This window comes from Loxodonta africana, chromosome 4 (genome assembly GCF_030014295.1).
Source record: "Loxodonta africana isolate mLoxAfr1 chromosome 4, mLoxAfr1.hap2, whole genome shotgun sequence".
NCBI lineage: Eukaryota > Metazoa > Chordata > Mammalia > Proboscidea > Elephantidae > Loxodonta > Loxodonta africana.
The window spans coordinates 62,891,592-62,915,247 of NC_087345.1; the positions used below are offsets into that span (position 1 = coordinate 62,891,592).

Sequence of the window (23,656 nt, forward strand, 5' to 3'; positions counted from 1 at the left end):
CAGAGGTGCCCTTATTACTTTCTGCTTTGAAAATTCTTATGAGTAAGTTCTAAATCTCTACACTGGGGTTATGCAGCCATAATTCATAACGAGGTGACCAGCCATAACTGCTGAAATATAAATTCCTGGTCCAGAAAAATGTGAAAGAGGGGAGGTGACCATTTTTTAACTTTTTTTTTCAAGCATGTAATGCAAGTATACAAAAAATGTGTCCTCAAGTTTTGTATTGGGGAAACTGGCTGAAATTACTTCTAAAACCTGTACTACCAATATTCAAGTATGTTATTCACTGTAGTTTTCTTTTTTTTTTTTTCTCCTCAACCTCAATGAGTGTGTTATGAAGAATGTTTAGGGTGGAATTTTCATGCAGGATAAAATAACAAGGGGTGCAAGCAATTCTGTATTAACAGTGGCCCATACCATGTATTGTACAAAATAAGGCACTAGACAAACAAAATTACAGGTAGGATGTGGTATTACTCCACATGCAAAAATGTGAACAACTAGAATGCAGTTCAATCAATTTTAAGCTACTTAATTCATTGAGAAAATACATACCTTTTACAGCAAACTTCCTAAACACTTAAAATTAAAAATTAATTTCTGATATTCTGACAAAAAAAAAAAGCCCCAGCAATTCCTATGCTAGGTAAAGGCAGAAGGTAAGAGGGTAAGAGGTACATAACTTGACTTTTAAAAGCAGTAATAGTCAATCCCCCACATGTGTGTTAGTCTGTCACCCTACGGGAGCTTGCCAGTTGCTGTGATGCTAAAAGCTATGCCACCAGTATTCAAACATAAGCAGGGTCACCTATGGCGGACAGGTTTCAGCTGAACTTCCAGATTAAGACAGAAGAGGAAGAAGGACCTGGTGGTCCACTTCTGAAAAAAAAATTAGCCAGTGAAAACCTTATGAATAGCAGAAGAATGTTGTCTGATATAGTTCCAGAAAATGAGCCCCTCAGGTTGGAAGACACTCAAAATACAACTGGAGAAGAGTTGCTTCCTCAAAATAGAGTCACTTTTAATGAAGTGGATGGATTCAGAACCTTCATTTGCTGATGTGGCACAACTCAAAATGCGAAGAAACAGCTATAAATATCCATTAATAATCAGAACATAGAACGTACCAAGTATGAATCTAGGAAAATTGGAAATCGTCAAAAATGAAATGGAACACATAAACATTGATATTCTAGGCATTAGTGAGACGAAAGGGACTGGTATTGGCCATTTTAAATCAGACAATCCTATGGTCTACTATGCCAGAAATTACAAATTGAAGAGGAATGACTTTGCATTCATCATCAAAAAGAACATTTCAAGATCTATCTTGAAGAACAATACTGTCAAGCTAGGATAATATCTATACATCTACAAGGAAGACCAGTTAATATGACTATTATTCAAATTTATGCACCAACCACTAAGGCCAAAGATGAAGAAACCGAATATTTTTACCAGCTTCTGCAGTCTGAAATTGATTAAACATGGAACCAGGATGCATTGATAATTACTGGTGATTGAAATGTGAAAGTTGGAAACTAAAAAGGACTGGCAGTTGGAAAATATGATCTTGGTGGTAGAAACGATATCAGAGATCACATGACAGATTTTTGCAAGACGAACGATGTCTTCACTGCAAATACCTTTTTTCAACAACATAAACAGTGACCATACACATGGACTTCACCAAATGGAGTACACAGGAATCAAATCTACTACAATGGTGGAAAGAGATGATGGAAAAGCTCAATATCAGTCAAAATAAGGCCAGGGGCCGACTGTGGAACAGATCATTAATTGCCCATACACAAGTTCAAGTAGAAGATGAAGAAAATTAGAGCAAGTTCACGGAGGGCCAAAGTCTGAACTTGAGTATATCCCACCTGAACTGAGAGACCATCTCAAGAATACATCTGATGCATTGAACACTAATGACCGAAGACCCGAGAAGTTGTGGAAGGACACCAAGGACATCATATGTAAAGAAAGCAAGAGGTCACCAAAAAGACAGGAGAGAGAGAAAAGACCAAAATGGATGTCAGAAGAGACTCTGGAACTTGATTTCAAAAGTAGACTAGCTAAAGTGAATGGAGGAATGGCGAAGAAAAACAGCTGAACAGATTTCAAAGGGCAGCTTGAGAAAATTAAGTATTGTAATGAAATGTGCAAACACCTGGAGATGGAAAATGAAAAGGGAAGAACACACTCGGCATTCCTAATGCTGAAAGAACTGAAGAAAAATTCAAGCCTCAAGTTGCAATAGTGAAGGATTCTATGGGCAAAATATTGAACAATGCATGAAGCAACGAAAAGAAGATGGAAGGAATGCAGAGTCACTGTATCAAAAAGAATCCATCAATGTTCAACCATTTCAGGAGGTGGCATATGATCAAGAACTGCTAGTACTGAAGGAAGAAGTCCAAGCTGCACTGAAGGCATTGGCAAAAAACAAGGCTCCAGGAATTGACAGAATGCCAGTTGAGATGTTTCAACAAAGAGATGCAGTGCTGGACATGCTCACTCTTCTATGCTAAGAATTTTGGATGACAGCTACCTGGCCAAGTGACTGGAAGAGATCCATGTTTACGCCTAATACAAAGAAAGGTAATACAATACAATGCAGAAATTATCGAACTATATCATTAATATCACACGCAAGGAAAATTTTGCTGAAGGTCATTCTAAAGTGATTGCAGCATTACATTGACAAGGAATTGCCAGAAATGCAAGTTAGATTCGAAGAGGACATGGAACCAGGGATATCACTGCTGATGTCAGATGGATCCTGGCCGAAAGCAGAGAATACCAGAAAGAAGTTTACCTGTGTTTTATTGACTATGTAAAGGCATTTGACTGTGTGGATCATAACAAATTGTGGATAACACTGCAGAGAATGGGAATTCTGGAGCACTTGATTGTGCTTATGAGGAACCTGTATGTAGATCGAGAGGCAGTTGTTGGAACAGAACAAGGAGATATTATGTGGTTTAAAGTCAGGAAAAGTGTGCATCAAGGTTGTATCATTTCACCATTCTTATTCAATCTGTATGTCAAGCAAATACTCTGAGAAGTTGGAATATATGAAGAAGAACGCAGCATCAAGATTGGAGGAGGATTCATTAACAACCTGCGATATGCAGATGACACAACCTTGCTTGCTGAAAGTGAAGAAGACTTGAAGCACTTACTGATAAAGATCAAAGACTACAGCCTTCAGTACGCATTACACCTCAACATAAAGAAAACAAAAATTCTCACAACTGGACTAATAAACAACATCATGGTAAGCAGAGAAAAGACTGAAGTTGTCAAGGATTTTATTTTATTTGGATCCACAATCAGCACCCATTGAAGCAGCAGTCAAGAAATCAAAGGTACTGCATTGATTGGGCAAATCTGCTACAAAAGACCTCTTTATTGTGTTAAAAAGCACAAATGTCCCTTTAAGGAGTAAGGTGTACCTAACCCAAGCGATGGTGTTTTCAATCACCTCATATGCAGGCAAAATGTGGGCAATGAATAAGGAAAACCAAAGGATTGATGCTTTTGAAATAGGATTTTGGCGAGGAATACTGAGCATACCATGGACTGCCAAAAGAATGAAGACATCTGTCTTGGAATGTACAACCAGCATGCTCCTTGGAAGCAAGGATGGCAAGGCCTTCTCTCACATATTTTGGACATGTTATCAGGAAGGATCTGTCCCTGGAGGAGGATATCATGCCTTGGTAAAGTACAGGGTCAGTGAAAAAGAGGAAGACACTCAATGAAATGAACCAACACAGTGACTGCAACAATGGTCTCAAGTACAATAATGACCATGAGGATGGCTCAGGATCAGGCAGTGTTTTGTTCTCTTGTAGATAGGGTTGCTATGAGTCAGAGCCAACTCAAAGGCACCCAACAACAATGGCTAATATAGTAAAATAATGCTTTAAGTAAAATATTTACATATATGTAAGGAAATTAGGTAAACTAAAACTAAGATATAAACTGCCTATTTTACAATACAAAATAGAATGCAAGTACTTTTTTTGTAAAGAGAAATAATTAAAAATAAAATTACGAATTGTATGAGGTTCCTGGGAACACCTATAAGAATGAATTCTAGACTTAAATTCTTAGAATACATTGTTGTTGTTAGGTGCTGTTGAGTCGGTTTCCACTCACAGCGACCCTGTGTACAACCAAACAGAACACTGCCTGACCCTGCGGCATCCTCACAATTATTATGCTTGAGCCCATTTTTGCATATATATCATGTTACATATCTATATCTATAAAATCAGAAAACGAAACCCGTTGCCGTCGAGTCAATTCCAGCTCATAGTGACCTTATAGGACAGAGTAGAACTGCTCCAAAGGGTTTCCAAGATGGATTTGAACTGATGACTTTTTTGGTTAGCAGCCAAGCTTTTACCCACTGCACCACCAGGCTGTTTGGATTTGAAGTGGTAAGGAGTAAAAATAAATGGAAAATAAACAGATTCATAGACATTGGTAGGAGAAATAAAACAACTCTTAGAATGACCTTGTAAATAAGCTTTGAGGGCCACAACCATGTCTGGATTACACCCAGCTATTAGAGGTTGACATTTCTCAATTCTTGGCCTTGAACTTCTCTCCTTATGTTATATGCTCTCCCTGAACAATGTCATCTACCTCTCATTCTTTCATTTCTCTACCCACGCTCTAGTGAAGAGTTCTTCAAAATGAGTTGGTTTGTACCTCTAGGGGTAAGGGAAGTCTTTCCAGGAGTATCCAAGAACATGGGTACCATCATGGGAATTAATTTCCAAATCCTACACTTTCAGACAGACGCTTCCCCTTTCATAAAAGTTCTCTCACTTTCTCCCAATTTACAGAATTCAAGCATGTTTCTCATTCTTCCTTCATCTTCCTGGGGTGGATTTACTGCAGTTCCAAACAAAAAGAAAACTGTAAATATCGGTGTTGACGTTTAGAAAATGAGTTTTCAAATTTTTAAATTCTTTCCTTCCATAAAATATAAAAAAGGGCCTAATCACGTTGCCAAGTGATAATTAAAAATTTCGGTGATACATTACTATGTGACTTTTGGCTCAAAACTTGGAAAGATTTTGAAGAATTGTGTTACATTGCTATAACAAAACATCTTTCATTCCTTATTTCTATGTATAAGGTTTCTCAGCACTTTAACGCAAAAATAAGAATAGAATTGATGATAAAATGTATTTCACTGTAGCAGTGAGTAATATTTATTCATGAATATATAAATTGGCTTTAAAAAAATCTCATTTTTACATTTTATACTTTTTACTTTCATGTTTGGAAATTTATCAGAATTTGCAATGTATTTATAATGTTTTGATCAGTTATATATTAGTAATCATTGTAATGATAACTAGGAAACCCAGGTGTCATAGTGGTTAAGTGCTACGGCTGTGAACCAAAGGGTTGGCAGTTCAAATCCGCCAGGCGCTCCTTGGAAACTCTCTGGGGCAGTTCTAACCTGTCCTTTAGGGTTGCTATGAGTCGGAACCGACTCAACGGCACTGGGTTTGGGTTTTTTTGGTAATGATAACTAAACTTAGAAGAAAAATTTTAACGCGTGGTCTCAGAATAATGTGAAAATAACGATTTTTTTAGAGTATGTGTATATTTTTTGTTGCAGAGAAAGATAACAGGGTGATCTCTAAAAGATTTTCAAGCAAAAAATATATTACATATATCCAATTCTAGGAAGGAAAGAGGAATAATATAAAATTTGTAACTATTAAATAAGAATTATATTTTTAAGTGGCTAATTGTGGACATAAAATAGCTACGGTAAACAGATTCCATTGGATGCATTTAGAGGTCTTGAAATAATTTAAAAAATACTATTTATAATATTCTAGAAATTAAATCTTTTGTAATTATTTAAATGTATAATGGGTATTTTAACTGCAAGCATAAAAAAATTGTTTCAGGGGATGTTGTTAGTTGCTGTGAAGATGGAGTCAATTCTGATTCATATATGTGTATAAAAGTGAACTGTTCTAGTGAATTGTCCTTAATGCCTTTCTTATTCTCACCTCCTATACCCAAACAACCAGTAACTCTTGTCCCTTTTCTTTCCTGAATAATGCTCAAATATGCCTATGTTTATCCACTTCTACCACCAGCGCTCAGGGCTGGAAGTTCTCTCTGATCTGATCTGGTCAAATTCTCATATGATGTCTCTCAGAACACAATGGATCTCTCCTTGGTTGCTTATCTGAGTTTTCTTTTTAGTTTTGTGTGATTATTTTGTACAACTTCTGTCTATACCCTAGCATCCCCACTACCACCACTACTAAACTTTAGGGTGTATAAGGGTAGGAACCATGTATTCTTAACACCTGCCAAGAAACAGGAGCTAATATCAGTTGAATGAATAAATGCTGCATTCTGAGTGTCTAGCGTAGTGCCCTACACATAGTAGTTGCTCGAAATGTGTTAATGAAGGTATGAATAAATGAACCCATGCCTTTTGACTACATAATCAAAAGGAACTATGATTGCAACTATTGTGGGGAAATGGAATGAACTATGGTCATGCAAAAGGAGTCCCTGGGTAGCAAAAATGGTTATGCCCTTGGCTACCAGCCAAAAGGTTGGTGGTTCAAACCCAAACAGAGGCATCTCTGAAGACATGCCTGGAGATCTGCTTCCAAAAGGGCACAGCCTTGAAAAACCTATGGAGCAGTTCTACTCTGCACACGAGATCACCATAAGTCAGAACTGACGCAACAGCAACTAACAACAATGTTCATGTACAGAGAGTGTGTTAAAGCTGATATAAGTACTGGAGATTTGAGGGCAATGTCTTTACTATAGAAATAATCCCAAGATTCTGAGAAACTAAGTGACTTGTCCAAAGGCACAGCTATTTAATGGAAAAACTAGGCATGAACCTAAATTCCTAACCCCTGGATCACTGGTGGCCTAAATGTCCCTGTCCTTTCCATTACTACATACGACTCCATGCTGTGTATACTTGTTTTCAAAATGCCTGTGCTAGTTACTGAGCACCAAAATGGCAGGTCTGGTTGGTAAGGACTTTAGCCTATGAAAATACAGAGTGGGCCAATTTATAGTGAGAAGAATAGAAAAGACAATGCAAAGAACAGGGAAAATGGTACCACAATAACTGGGAAACATGGGCAATAAGGTAGTATCTATGTTTTGGAGGAAGAAAAACATGAGCTTTCTGGACCAGTCACACACAGCACAGATCATAGTGAAAAGAGTCCTTTGTCCCTCTACCTTTATATTCTCACGGAAGAAATCAGCCATTGTTGAACAGGGGTCAGACACAAAGGAAAAGAGCTTATCTGGAGCTCTTTACACTCCGAGATAAGGTGAGCTATGGCTGATGGAGGGGCATGGGCCATAAATAGCAACTGATTAAAGAGAGCAAGGAAGCAAAAGTAATGTTCACCTGGAAGCCAAGAGAAGAAGTATTTCTAAAAGTAGGAGAAAAGCTGCAAATAACCCTCAGCTTCTAATCAAGAACCTCTATGGTAATATTTTTTAATATTTTTTGTTGTTGCAGGTCATATCCTTGTAAGCCTAAAATCTTATAAAGGATAGGCCTAACATTGAAGGCAGGTCCTTGAGTGGTACAAATGGTTTTTGATGAACACTACCCTAACTGTTGATGGTTTGAACCCACCCAGCAGTAATGGGGAAGAAAGGTCTGGTAATCTGCTTCTGTAAAGATTTTTAAAAAACCAAACCTGTTGCATCCAGTGATTCTGATTCATAGTGACCCTATACCCAAAAAAACCCAATGCCTTTGAGTCGATTCCAACTCACAGCAACCCTATGGGATAGAGTAGAACTGCCCCATAGAGTTTCCAAGGAGCACATGGCAGATTTGAACTGCCGACCTTTTGGTTAGCAGCTGTAGCATGTAACCACTATGCCACCAGGGTTCCCAGTGACCCTATAGGGCATAGTAAAACTTCCCCGTAGGGTTTCCAAGGAGCAGCTGGTGGATTTTAACTGCTGATCTTTTGGTTAGTAGCCAAGCTCTTAACCACTGTGCCACCACAGCCAGGAAAATCCTATGGAGCAGTTCCACTCTGTAACACATGGAGTCTGCATGAATCAGAATTGGAATGAAGGCATTCAATAAATATTACTGCCTATAATTTCCCACTGAAAATTTACATGTAAGTAGAGAGTAACATCAAAGCATACTAATTTTTCATGATTTCTGACTGTTGTGTCAGGTGCCATTGAGTCTGTTTCGACTGATAACAACCCTATGTACAATAGGACAAAACACTGCCTGGTCCTTTGCCATCCCCATAGTCGTTGTTATACTTAAACCCATTGTTGCAGCCATTGTGTCAATCATCTTCTTGAGGGTCTTCCTCTTTTTAGCTGACCCTCTCCCAAGCATGATGTCCTTCCCTAGGGTCAGGAATTAACTGGCATTCTTTAGATAGCTCTTAACCTATGTGGTTGCTAACATTATCACCCTTTTCCAGATGAAGAAACTAAGGGACACACCCAAGATCATTTACTGAAACAGCTTCATTCTGATTACAGGTGTCTCTGATTCTGAAGACAGTAACCTTGCCCTACCCCAGTAGTTCCCAAAGTGTGGTCCTCAGACCAACAGCATCAGCACCTTCTGGGAGCTTGTATTTCTACCAAGTGCCTCTGCCCCATCCCATCTCCTGAGTCAGAAACTCTGAGAGTGGGGCCTAGCTATCTGTTTAACAAGTCTTTCTGGTGAGTCTGAGACAAGCCCAGGTTTGAGAGCCACTGACCTATGTATGTAGCACCACATGCATAAAACTGTTGCATACACTCACTGCACAGAGTACTTGAGCTTGGATTTTTTTAAAATCATTTTTAGATAATCATATATTACTGATACATGGTAATTTTATACACTACCACAGAATTGCTTACATTAAGGCAGTCTGGAGGTAGAAACCCAGCTCTACCACCTAGTAGTTATATAATCTTGGCAAATTACATAACCTTTGTGAGTTTTCAAATGTTTTCTGTAAAATAAAACAAAAATGATGAGATCATGTACAAAAGCATATTTTAAAACTACTGTTTGGAATAAACATTACATCAAAAATCTACAGAGTATAAAATTTGTAAATAAAAAATCACATAACACATGCATACATGGTCAACGAAAAAGAAGAACACCTTCAACGAGATGGACTGACACAACGACTGCAACAATGGCCTCAAGCATAGCAACAATTGTGAGCATGGAGCGGGACCAGCAGTATTTCGTTCTGTTGTACATACGGTCACTATAAGTCGGAACAACTCAATGGCTCCTAACAACAACAACAACAATACACGCATATATACCAAAATCCTTTTGATGAACTTTATTTTCTCTCTGCCAGACCGGTTTTCAACTTTAACTCCTCCTTTTCCCTAATTATACATTGGGTAGTACAAATGATTAATGTTAATGGCTACTAATTGAAAAGTTTGATTTCCGGAGGTGCTTGGGAAGAAAGGTCTGGCAACATACTTTCAAAACCCAGCCATCGAAAACCTTATGAAGCAGTTTTACTCTGACACAAATGGAGTAGTTATGAGTTGGAACTGACTGGACTGCAACTGGTAAATTACCAGTTACAAGATACTACATTGTTTCGCAGTATTTTTAAAATAGAGTGAGGGTATCAGTCATCAATTTTTGGATTAGGTAATTGATATTATTATCGGTCAATTCTTTAAATTAAATAGGCTTAAAGCTTTAAACTGTGCTTTTAAAATTATTTGAAAAATAATACATTATTACAAAATTAAGAGGCTGTGTTATTATGGACATTTAATTTCAAGTTAAATTTATTATTCAGAGAAAACCCCATATTGCCATACTGTGATCTCTGTATAAACCAAAACCAAACCCATTGCTCACAAGTTGATTCCAACCCATAGTGACCCTACAGCACAGAGTAGAACTGCCCCATAGGGTTTCCAAGGAGCGGCTGATGGATTCAAACTGCCGACCATCTGGTTAGCAGCCGATCTCTATATGGTTAGCTGTGATCCTCAATAATATTTTAATTCAGAGATCTCACATTGTAATTCAACTACAGTAATAATATTTTTGTATATTTTACTCAGGAATGCTTAGACCTGGGTTTTTGAATGCTTAGGCCTATAATTTCTTGTTTATTTGCACCAACCAGTGAAAGAAACCAATTTCTGTACCTTTTAATATGCTTTTGTACATACAAAAAGGATATCAGCTTTCTTATGTCTTTTTAATTTTTTATAGACTAAAATTTCCAAGGCTTACAAGCTCCTCGCATAGCTCATGTTTTCAAGATATTTTTTCACTTGTATTGTTCTCCACTGAATGCTTAGCAATCTGTTTCTTTTCTGAAATGTGGCATTCTGCTGAACTTAGTTTCCAAATCACAGCCTAATAAGACCTGAACGTAACTCAGTCTGTGTTTATGCATGACATCACCATTACAATTCAACACACTGTAACATTTGAATATTTTTACAGGGATCAGAATGTTGGTTCATTCAATTTATCTTTCCCCGTAATTCCTGGATTTTTCTCTCTGCTGCTACCATCTCTTGCTATTTGTTACACTTTTTGGTGCCATTAGCCTTTCCTGCACCAAACTTTCATGTCCATTCTGTTTTCCTAAATCTAATGTCACTGATTCTACCCATCTCCCCAGTGTATCAAGATTATGCTTCATTGATTTTCAATTCCTGCTACTCCCATGATTCACTATCCTTTAGGTTTATCAGTATAGATACACATCTCCTGAAACTTTTTATAAGCATGTTGTTGTTCTTGTTGTTGTTGTTAGGTGCCGTTGAGTTGCTTTCTACTCATAGAGATACCACGTGACAAAGGAGAACTGCCCCATTGGGTTTTCTTGGCTATAATCTTTTTGGATGCAGATTGCCAGGTTTTTTTCCAGTGGAGCTGCTGAGTGCATTGGATTGCCAACATTTGGTTAGCAGTTGAGAATCTAACTGTATATTAACCCTTGTTGTTGTTGTTTTTTTTTTTTTTTTTTTTGTTAGGTGCCGTTATTACTAAGATGATTTTTACAAGTTACTCTTTTTAAATTCCAGTTAAACAAAAGCAAACAAAGCTGACTGATCTGTTGCTTCAGTTACATTTAAAAAGAAACCATGCCCTCCCCTTCATTGCCCTCCCCTTGATGGATTCAACTTAATAAACTCAGCACCAGCTATAGGATTCAATTATAGCTTTACTATTAACATCCAAAAAACACAGATTAAACTTCTGATCTTCGCACATAGGTAGCTCAGTGAAGCAAGTGCTCTCGCTGCAGGAGGTCACTTGTATATGCTGAGACATGTCATTTGTTTGGTTGAGTAAATCTTAGTAAACACAGTGAGTTTCACTTAGCATGTTTACTTGCCCATTACAAAAGCAAACAATGTAGGAGAAAATAATAAAGGGAATGACAAAAGAACCTTCAAGTATCTGGCCCAAATTTAATTATCTCACCATGAATAAATGGCAGAGTTATTAAAACTGAAATGAGCTGACATCTTATGTGTGAACTTTCATTTATAAGGGAATTATAGAAGTGATGATTTTTCAAGATCACGAGTCAAAAATCACTACACTTATCAGACTATAAACATCGAGCCATGCATCCACCTTCCCTCTGCCTGGAATCCCTACCCACCCACCCTCGTATATTAAGAAACAACTTGTTCTGCCTCCAGCCCAGCTTTGTCCAGCTACCAAACTCCTATTCACTCTCATAAGTCAGAATATGATTCCTCCAAAGAAGTAAGCCACCCTTCTTAATGTTTATACCCTGTTTTGTGCTTAGCTCTTACTTCATAGTAAAATTATTTGTTTAATAGGGTTGTCTCTTCTCTTAATTTTGAGCTCCACCTTTTCTCTTTCTTTCCCACCTGGTACTGAGAATTGCTCAATAAAAATTTTTAAAATAGCACTTTTACAATAACTATGTATTTTTTAATGCAGGAAATGAAATTCATTAAAGAGTTAAAAAGCAATCATCTCATAACCTTTCTATAAGCTTGAAATTATATCAAAATAAAAAATTATAAAAGTCTAAACAACAACAACTATCAGCTCTGAGAAAAGGCATGTATTGATCTTGGATTAGTGTTGATATTTTCATACCTAAAAATATGTGGTTGAATTGAAGGAGGTGGTAAGAAATAAGAAAAAAATTTCATTTAACATTTTTCAGGTCAAATATGATAGTTTTCAGAGACTTAGCAAAAAGCACTGTCGTTAGGAGAAGTTTTTTTAAAAAATGAAGATTTTTTAGTTCTAGAGAAGGCTGATGATGCATTTAATCACTGTCATCAAGTATGTGATGGATCAATTGAGAGACGATAGTGATAAACTATTTTCCTTCTTAGCTTAGTACAAGACCAGAAACGATTAACTTAAAGGGCAAACAGGAAAATGCTACAGGATGTGAGATATTATGACAAATTACTAAATATTGCAGTGAAAGATTTCCCTCAGTGACCTTTAAAACAGATTAGTTACCCTTTGATCTGGAGTCATTTAGATACTAAACTTAAACGTAAGTAACTCCTGACAAGACAAATACCAATTTGTTCCATAGTAGGTTACACTGAATGTGGTTTTCTATGTTCATCCAGAACAAGTTCCTGCTTCTATTGCCCATAGGCTCATCCCTGACACACATATTGAGACAAAACCACTGCACCTCTTCAAATAGCATCATCTGTACAAACTGCCTCTTATCTTGTCTTCCTTCCCATCCGATGTTAGTTACACACAGTGACCAACAACTGGAGAGGGGAATGTATCTGTTGCCCAAAGTGTAAAAAGAAATGGAACATGAGAGTCCTTGCAAATACAATGACAGTTTAAGAAGGTTGAACAAACCGTCGTAAGAAGATAAATGACCTTTTATTCTCTCATATTTAGTATTCCTTTCATTAATATTGGAAACCCCAGTGGGTAGTGGTTAAGAGCTACAGCAGTTTGAATCCACCAGGTGCTCCTTGGAAACCCTATGGGGCAGTTCTACTCTGTTCTATAGGTTCCCTATGAGTCAGAATCGACTCGAGGGCAATGGCTTTGGTTTTCATTAATATTAACAATTGACTTTTAGTATTTTTTTCTCAAAAGTAATTACATTACATAATTTTAACCACATATTATATATTATTAAAATGCCAGGTTGTGAAATTTCTAGATAAGATACAAGTTCAAGGTTACTGCCAAGGGCCACTGAAAGAGTAAAGATCTCCTTTCATAACCTTTTGATTTTTAAAATATTAACATTTGTTATCCTACTTTGTTTATGACATACACTGGTAATTGTTTTTGAAAAAAAAAATAGCACAGCCTTTTTAAAGAGGCTTAAAGAAGGGGGCCCCTATTTATTTATTTTTTCTCATAGAATGATGGCAGAGCTGTCAAAACTCGAAACAAGCTGGCACCTTATATATGAAGAACGAGCGTGTGGATTAAGAAAGTTTGCCTAACACTTGATGAAATATTCCAAAGATTAGTGTTAACTTTTATGCTGTTGTCTCTTAAGCTGTGAACCTGAAATAAAGTTTCATAGTGGTTTTTTTCTTGTCTTATTTTTCAAGAGCTGATAAATGGAACGTATCTACTGACAATCTGAAAGTAGTGTTAAATCACATCGGAAATACGGTACTTGTTTCAACTTACCTGTTCCTGTTGCTGGAAATCCAATCTGATATAAGTGTTGATGCCTGCTGGTGACAGTGCTTGTTGCCGAAACTGCATGCCAGCATTATAACTTCTCTGCGTAGTTCTCTAGACATCATGAAAAGGAAGGAAAATAAAATGAAAAAGCAGTGTTAATATCCTAAAAGAAAGTCAGGGTAACTTGTCAAATACACAGTTGGTGACTAAATAATTAACATGAAAATTTTTTTTTAGATTCTGAAATTCTACACTGCAGATTAACAATTAGGCAGAGTGGACGTTACACATACTAACAGTCTGTTCTGGAAAGAGTACTAGGGAGAGGGCATGGGTCCAGACCTCAACATCACCAGTTAAGGGGGATTTTAAGTTCAACATGGCAAGGAAATGCCTTTGTTCTCAGTGTTAGGTGGTGGAAACAGTGCTACCCAGTAGGAGCCCTCCCAAGAAAAGGAAATGAAAGATGAAGAAGGAAAGAAACACTGTCTCATGCTGCTGAAATCACAATGGTACCAGTAGTATTTTATTGTATAGCTCTGGGGGAAAAGAAGAGAAGAAGAAAGGAAAACAGTACTCATGTTGGTAGGATGCTTGAACAAGGGATCCATTAAAATTATTTTTTGGCCATCCAAGCTTGATGTATGTTGTTGCAACTTGCTTTAAAATATATTCCTAAATGGAGGCAGGGGATAAAAAGACAATGTCAGTGTTAAACCTCTCCATGCTGACAATTATTATTCTATAATAAAGTTAAAATATTTTCTAGATGTAGCTACTTTAAAATATCAGTAAAATTATAAGCACAGTAATTTCCCATTATGATTTTATTTAATTTAGTACTTCAAATATAGAACATATGGATACAATACTATGGAAATGATAGAAGCCTACTCTCTACTTCCTATTGAACAACTGAGTACTTTACAATATTAAATATTTTAGATGACAATTTTTGCAATAAAATGAGGAAACTGAGGAATGTTGATAATGGCATCCATACATCCATGTATATGGATCTATATCAGATATAGTTTATGAAAATAAGCATAAAGCATTTATATATTTTATGTCAATAGAACATATTTAAAGCAAAACTATCATGTAGGCCCAGCCAATAGCCTAGCATTGTTGAGCTGACATACACAGAATATACTCTTCAGTATAATGATATGGTATTTCAGAGTCAACAGTCCCTTCAGCTAATGACATATTTAAACATCAGTAGCAATATAAGACATGCTCTCCCTCAATTTAAAGTGGTCCTTGAATTTTGTCAAAGGAATGAAAGCACTGAAATTACAATAAAGGCAATTTTTAACTTTTACTGAAAATGAGGTGTCTGACATGATACACTATTCTAAAGTAAAAAATATACAAAAACATATTTTACTTTTACAGAAGTCTAGTACTGCAGTGTGTTTGTATTAGGGAAAAAAGAAATGTGTAATAAGTCTTTCTCTAGTGGATAAAATTTATACCGTAACTGAAATGCCACATTTCTTTTCAAGTCTCTTGCAAGGGCTTAGACAAAACTAACAGCAAAGAACAGTCGAGCCAAGACAGTTCCCATTTTTTTTTTTTTTTAATTTATTAAAACAGAGGTGCTTTCATGCTAGCTTAGGATAAGAAAGAAGCAACTCTGATGGCCGTCAGACAATTTGATGGCTTTAATAACCAGATTTCATGTCATGGCAGTCCAGTTTCCAAATGTGTAGGTTAATTAGGAGAGCAGTCTGTCATAAGAAATACAGGGCAGGTTCTTAAAATAACTAAAGGAAAGCAAATAGTGAACAAAGATGATAGAAGGCACAGAAACACACTCATATGCAAAGTCTTGCTGCTGATATGAAATTTAGAAATCAAAAGTTCGTTAACAGTACTTAATCCTAATCTTATTCAAAATGATTATTAAATTAGATTATTAGGTGTCAGCAGTGCAGTTTTGGTTTACCAGGCTCCAGGCTTAGGAAATCTGGTCAGGTAATGTTTTGGAATGTTTGTCATGTCCTCATGTCTGTTTGGATTATCTGTTGTGTGCTCTCCCGTATCCCCTTGGACCCAATTATGAACGAGCTTTTGCCTCAATGTTGATCTTATCCTTGTTAATTAAGGTAGTGAATTGAATTCACTATGCCCTTTTGGATAAAAATAATGACTAAGAATCTTAACTGAGACTGTCTATAGTCCTGTAAGATCTTTGGGATCCCTCTACCCAGGTTAAGTCCTTTGTGAACACAGAGCCCTTTAACTATTAAAAAGTAAGTTTGAATTTTAAGGATTTGCCATGTATATTTGTTCTTAAATTCTGAAGCATTTAAGCTTAATTGACACTTTGAGGCCAGAGCAAAAGGTACCTTGTATTACATTTCTTCTGCAAATAATATTCGTCAGTGTGAAACAGAAAAAATCAGGACAAAAGTAAAAACACAAATTAGAAAGAGGAGCTAAAGTAATTTAGGATTAGTTGTATATAGTAAATTAAAAAAAAAAGTTTATCATCTGAAAATAAGAAAGAAGAGAATATGTATTATTACATTGAAGACATTGTAGCTCTCCATGCGGTCCAGTAATTTATCTAGAGGATAAAGAGCTCGGCTGGCAGCATGCCAAGGAAGAAAATCCTTTTCTTCAGACAGGTATCTGATAATCTCCAGGGGAATATTCTGAGGCAAATAGCCAGCTCTGCACAGTCAAAGAATTTAATGTTAATTATATGCAGAAAAGATACATGATGATGCAAAAATGAAGATTTTACTTATGCAAATAAAATACAGGAAGCAAGATTCATCACAGTGTGAAGAAACCATATTTGGTACTTAAAAAAATATAATTTCTCACTTTTTAAATATATTCCTACTTAAATTGCCAACGCTCCTTAATATATACAGAGTTGGAGAGTTAAACATTTCCGTGAACACAAAAACATTAGAATGCATATTTTTGAAAAGGAAAGAATTATGGAATTTGAACAAAATCAGTCCTTGCTATTTTCCTTCACAAAAAGTCTTCAGAGGTCAAAAGTAATTGAAAATAATTGATCATTGACTTGGAATTTTGGTTTCTCAATGTATTCTCTTTATTTTTTATGCAGCTCTGTAATAACTTAATACACATTGTTTTCAAAAGAATGGTTAAATTAAAGCAGCAATGCACAGTTTTGACTGTTACCTTACAATATAAGCATTTTTCAAACCTGTTTAAAAAAAAACATTGCTTTCCATTAACATCTATGAAAATCAGAGTTAGATTTTAAGAGCAATCAAATCCCAAAAATATTAAAAGAATAGACTCTTTCCTTCTATTATTTTCTTTCAAATAAGATGCCATGTCGCTTTGGTGACCAATGTCAGATTTTGTGGAAAATACTAAAATGTATACTTTAAAATTATCTGAAAAACAGCCAAAAAAAGTCAAAATAAAGTGTCTATCTCTACTCTTCAGTAGATTGCATGCAAAATCAAAGCAATATAAATGACCATAGTGCATTAAAGATGGTCTTAAGCTTTAATGGTCCCTGATACATACAGCGACACTATGTATTTTTTAGAATTTTTACCATTAGTATATCAATTTTTTTTTTATATCAATTTAATGCAGAGTTTTAAAACAGGGAATGGGGAAGTAAGAAAACAACCAAAGCCTAGCTATCTCCCTTATCTGTATTTCACACTGTTGTTTTACATAGCATCACAAAACTGAAAGAATCCGTTTATTTGTACTTTGTGGAAGGTGGACAAGGAGACAGCAAAGCTTTTCTCGTCTTCATTTGAAATAAGTCTGCCAGATTATTTAGTCCTTACTTGATGTGATAAGCAAACATTACTCTATAGACAAATAACTGTGTTTATAATTTCATAATACAAAAACAGTTCTGAAGATTGTGCTTCAGTTTTCTTCGAATTAAAAAAGTGTCACCCTAATGACTTTGGTTCACTGATAGTACAAGATCAATCACAGTGAATAAGAATGGCGAGGATAACCCCAAATTCTCATATAATTTCAAAATTTCCTAAAGTTTCTATGATTTATACTACAGCTAGATGTGTGCCACTTTGCACAAGCAGTTACTATTATATACATCCTTGGAGAAATGGCATGAAATTAGACCATGGCAACAACAACTAAATCAGTAACTTTAGCTTTTTGCTAGAGTAGCATTTTAGTGATACAGTTAAATTTTGCTTTCAAGGGTTTATTGTCAACTGAAAGAGGAATATATATATATGCATATATACTTCATAGGAATAATGATTTGATTTTCTTTCTTAAAAGAAACATATCTTCTAATATTTTATATTTTTGTAATCTGTCTCCCTGAGATTTTACTTCTAAATATTGATTAGCAGGTGGTCATAAACTTGCTTCCCTGAACACATGCAATGGATTATATAACATCAGAGTTGAAAAAGATTTATCTAGAAGCTATTACTCTTTTGCTGAAGAAACAAGAAAAATAATATTTATAAAAAAAAGAATCTTTAGTAACCAGATAAATTATTATGGATCTTCAAATCGGGTTAGAAAATCCAGAAAGGTTAGGCCTATTTTCCAGGAGTTTTAGTCATAATAGTATTATGTCAATTGCAATATGTTATGTTTTAGTTCATTGCTATAAATGGATGGACAATATTTAATGACTTATGCTCTGCGAGCAATATAACTGCAAGTCAGAAAATGACTAATAATGTTATGGAAAGAGATGTGGACTTGAAAAGAGTGTGGACCTGCTTCTCCCATTTATACTCTGTACAATTAGGCAAACAAATTAATCTCCCCAGGGCTCACTTTCCTTACTGGTGAAATAAGAGAGCTGAACCAGTACACATCCTTTTTAACTCCCCAAACCTTTTATTCTAACATGTATCTATAATTTAACCTGCTAAGAAATCATTACAATGTTATGGGTATAACTTATTTGTTTAAAAACCTGAAAAAATACTTTGTAATTTTATATTCCCCATTCTTCAGCTGTTTAATATATAAAAGCCTAAGAGGCAGGGCTTCAATCTAGGTTTTATAAGACATGTGGCATTGCACGAAATAAGCCTGATAGACGTTGCAAATGGTAACAAAGTAAATAAAGAAAAGAATTCAGTAAGTACAGAAATGAAACAAGTTCTGTTTTGAGTCCTTAGGGATAACTGCTACCAAAATCCATGCTCCCCTCTTCTTCCTAGCCTAGACTATGATTCTAGTTGGTTGCTCAAGTGGGTTCTGGCTCATGGGGACTCCTTGGAAAACAGGATGAAATATTGCCTAGACTGTCACAATTGTTGGTATGCTAAAGTCCATTGTTGCAGCCCAATTTAGGGGACTCACCTTCTAGCACTATATCAGACAATATTCTGATGTGATTCAGAAGGTTTTCATCAGCTAGTTTTAAGAAGGAGATCACCAGGCCTTTCTTCCTAATCTTAGTCTGGACACTCCTCTGAAACCTGTCATCCATGGGTAAAACTGCTGGTATTTGAAACGCTGGTGACATATCTTCCAGTATCATAGCAACGTGCAAGCCACCACAGTAGGACAAACTGACAGATGGGTGATGGTCCCTTGCAGCTAGGTGTGGTCATATGTCTAAGATCTAGCCAGTAGAACATGAATATGCCTTACTCCAAGGTTAGCCCATAGACACCTCCCATGAGCTCCTCTATGTTCTTTTTCCCTAGAATGAATCTTTCAGGGTGACCTTGGAAATCTCATATTGAAGAGTCAGAGACTCTACCACCTGGATTGCTGGTTACATAGCCCAGGACCAGTTTATATATTCAGTCCTGCCATGTGAGCAGGAAATACACTTCTATTGTGTTTGATCTATATACATGTTTGGGTCTATTTTTTTAAAACATTTAACCTCATCTAATGTAGTTCTCAAATAGAATAGGAAAGAGATTACATTCAAATTGCCCTCATTCTGGTTTGTTACTAACATATGTAAGTAATTACCCAATACATAATTCCATATATTTGTATTTAAGCCTACTAGGTCAAACTATATAGCTACATTTAATTGGACAAGGGGATGATCAGCTTCATTACAAAATTAAGAATTGCAAGAGATTATGTTAGTTAATAAGTTACCTAGCTTAGATATGTGTTTGTGTAATTGGCTGGTAATGAGAGCTGTGATTACTATTACCGATAATGTAATCAATATAGGGGAAGTGTGTGGAATCCAGTGAATGGAACATTACATTAGCTCAAAGTAATCAGCACAGTAGGGAGCATACTTAGGGTCTTAATGCTGAAATGCAGTTTCCCTAAATTTTCACCAACACAGGAAAATGTTGCTAACAAAATGGAAGAAAAAAATTAGCAATTTTAAAGAATATTTTGTGCATAATTAAATGTGTGTTATTAATATTTTACGGAGAGGTTGTAGGTATCTTCCATCTTCTCTACTGTTGGGGTGGGATGGGCATAAGAAATGATTTCAGAATCAAAGACAAAAAGTTAGAGAAGCAAATGAGGATGTTGAAGAAACAGAGGAAAGACTTCCAGATGCAGCTATACGTCTGCCCCTCCCAGCCTCCCTCACAAACATCCTTCTCTCTTCCTTCTCCAATTGACCAGAGCTTGCAAAGACATATATCTTTAGGGGTTAAAAAAAAAAAAGGTATTTTTTTAAGAAGGAGATTTCAATCAGAGTATATTCGCTGATGTTGAAATACACTGATCTTACCAGCTTTGCTTTCACCTAAGATCCCAATATGCTTTTTTAAAACCATTCTGAAAACTGTGAATGTTAACTCTAGGATCTACTGAAAAGGGTGCTTTATAAACAAATGACTACATTTATGGTGAGTTTTCTTTAAAAGCAGTTAGTTCCTGGGTGCTTTGAAACTCAGGGAAAAAAGCAAATCACAATCTTCAGACTCTTCAGACCACCATAATTTAGTATACATTTAAAAACCAACAGCCTATTACGTATTTATAATATATGCAGAAGACACTATCACTTTCTCTTAGGGCACAGCTTTTTTTTTTTTTTTTCTTTAAAGCATTTGTTGAAATTTTTAATTTAAAAGCTTAGTAGGTTTTATCAGTTATGCTTTATTATTCGTTATTAAGAAAAATATTTATATGGTCTTTGTGGGAAGATCCTATGGCATAGATTGGAAACACAAATAGTTCTCAGAATATCGTAGAATAGAAAAGGCTATACATGGGGGAAGGTATCACTGCCAACCATCCATCCATTTGGTCATTTTCTAAATAAAAAAGAATATCGTTCAGGAATTGCCAAACTGAAATGGATTTTTGCCCCATAAAATTGGGAGTGGGAAAAGTTGCACACTAAAGAGTCCACATAGTTCCTCTTCTTTCTCTTCCCGCTCCTGTTCCTCCCCATCCTCCTTTTCTGCTTTTTCTGTCTCTTCCAGAAATCCTTTTACTGAGAGACTTATGCACCTCTTTTCTGGGCTCAGATAACACCTTGATAACACCTCTATTCTTAATACATAATATTAATCATAATTTTATCATAATATTACCTTTCTCCCTCACTGAACTTAAAATCTTGAAAGAAATGAAGCATGCTTCACTCATCTTTTCACCCGCATAGTCTAATACAGAACCTAGCCAAAATAGGCACTCATTTCATGTTCTTCAAACTAAATTATGGCAATAATACCAAAACTCTTCAAAGGAAGAGTACTTGCCAAGTATATTAAAACTTAAAAACATCCATAATGTTAAACAACATTATGCATTTCCTAAGGTTAAAAGATACCAGCAGGATGAGAAAATCTTATTAGAATAACATTTATAGTATTTTTGCTCATCTGGTTTATTAATGGTAAATGTTATAAAAGATAAGGCAGTGCTATGTAGCCAACAGTTTTAAACAGGTTAGTCTATACCAGGAGCCCTGGTGGTACAGTGGTTAAGAGCTACGGCTGCTAATCAAAAGGCTGGTAGTTCAAATCCACTGGGCACTCCTTGGAAACCCCATGGAGCAGTTCTGCTCTGTCCTGTAGGGTCGCTATGAGTTGGAATGGGCTCAACAGCAACAGGTTTTGGTCTTACTCTATACCAAGATAAAATAGTTTTAAAGTCAATGAGCTAGCAGAGGCATTATATGAAAATCTCTTTTTTTTTTTTTTTTTTCTGATTAGCAAATTACTTGCCTAGAAGCAAGAGTGTTATTTTATACCATGCATTTAAATACATTGATTGGAGGTTTGGAAATCTCTGCTTCCTAGACAGCATATTGACAAACATGATCTCTAACGCCCCTTCTCCAGTAAACATTAAATAATTAAAAATAAAACAAATTATTTTTGTAACTCCTGTAGGCCCAGTATCACCACTGTGACCAGACTTTCCTTTCCACACACACTTGCTTAATTATTTCCAAACATAATTTCACAGGAAATCAGTCAACATCTTAAAACAGAGGTTCTTCTGGGTGCTCCAGAGTGTTAAGAAGTAGGATCACTGTTTGGCCATTAATTGGAAGTAATAATAGATGTCAGCTATTTAGCCAACATGGGAATTACCTTAGTTTTACAGCCAAAGGCAAGTATTTTTTAGAAAGTTATCACCTTAAACATTTTAAACTATCATGTTTTGAGGACTCAGAGTATGTCAACTACAGTGTTACGTAAAGGTGATACAAGTTTGTTTCAGTTTACTATCCTTAAGAAGCTTCAAGATAAGTACTACTATGCCCATTTTACAGATAAAGAAGCTAAAGTTTCTAGAAGATAGGCAAATTGCCAAACTCACCTAGCTAATAAGTGTCCGAGCTGGAATTCAAAGCCAGAACTGAAAAGAAAGGTCTTACTGGATGTGCTCCATGAGGCAGCCACCCCAAATACCACTCTGAAACAGAGTTAAAGACTTTCTCCCTTCCCTTAACACCATCTATCTACATGTCACTGCCATCGCACTTATCACATTAGACTTAATACACAAATAAACATATAATGTAGTCCCCATTGTTACGAAGAGAAAACAAGCAAGGTTAGTGGAAGTAGAATTATGAGAGAACTCTAAATAGGGTGGCCAGGGAAAGTCTCACTAAAGACAACTGTATTAAGTGAGGAAACACATTGAGCAAATATAGGAGAGTTCTATCTGAGGAAAGCAGCAAGTTGAAAGGTCCTTTGGTAGGAACAAATTTGGGGTGTTGGAAGAATGGCCAGAACACCTTCACGGCTGGAATGGAATAAAGTAGGGAAAAAGTGTAAAGTATGAGGTTGCAAGGGTTGGTGGTGGCTAGATCACAAAGGACCTTAAATAATAATGGCATTAGTTTTTTGTTTTTTGGGTTTTTTTTCCTAAGTGTGATGCAAAACCTCTGCAAGTTTTTTAGTTGGGGAATGACATGATCTGATTTCTGCCTCAAAAGGGTGGCTGGCTGCTGCAGAGAGCAAACTCAAACATGCCACACAGTTTTTCAAGAAGAGAATGAAATGAAATATAATTTCATAGTTGATCTTCTCTCTCACTATACAGATTATGCTTATGAGCAAAATATATACCTAGTGAATGAAATGGATGACATAAAAATAGAGAACATGATATTTTAAGATAGACATTGCATAATATTTGCTGCAGAAAGTTTTTTTATGGAGGTATCATAAAAATTCCAAAAGCTTATCCACGCATGATTTATTATTGCTCAACTATTAAAAACAACATGGGACAACATTGGGAAGGTCATTCAGAAATTGTTTAAACAATGAATATATTCTTAAAGCATAAACTCAGGAAGTTATATATTCTATCTCAGGTTAATTAGCAGAGAGATTCCAGGGTTTAAACGTGGAAAATAGCATAAAGGAACACTAGGGAAATTATCAATATAGCTTATGATTCCCACACAAAAGACAATGCTGAAAGCTGGCATGGAATTCTGCTTATCAGGTGGTGAGGTTCTCTGATGCTCTACAAAACCATACGGGAGTAAAAGGAATAAAAACTTCCAGCAGGGTTTTGCAG

At 36.0% G+C, this 23,656-nt stretch overlaps 1 protein-coding gene across 1 annotated transcript in view; it reads right to left on the minus strand.

Annotated features, from left to right (window-relative positions):
* TRHDE (thyrotropin releasing hormone degrading enzyme) overlaps window positions 1-23,656 on the minus strand; it is a 486,396-nt gene that overhangs the window by 31,561 nt on the left and 431,179 nt on the right. The window contains exons 13-15 of the mRNA XM_003405210.4: window positions 16,243-16,390; window positions 14,283-14,380; window positions 13,709-13,816 (exon numbers count right to left, since the gene is read on the minus strand). Of these exons, the coding sequence (XP_003405258.4) occupies window positions 13,709-13,816; window positions 14,283-14,380; window positions 16,243-16,390 (354 nt within the window). The remainder of the gene's footprint in view (window positions 1-13,708; window positions 13,817-14,282; window positions 14,381-16,242; window positions 16,391-23,656) is intronic.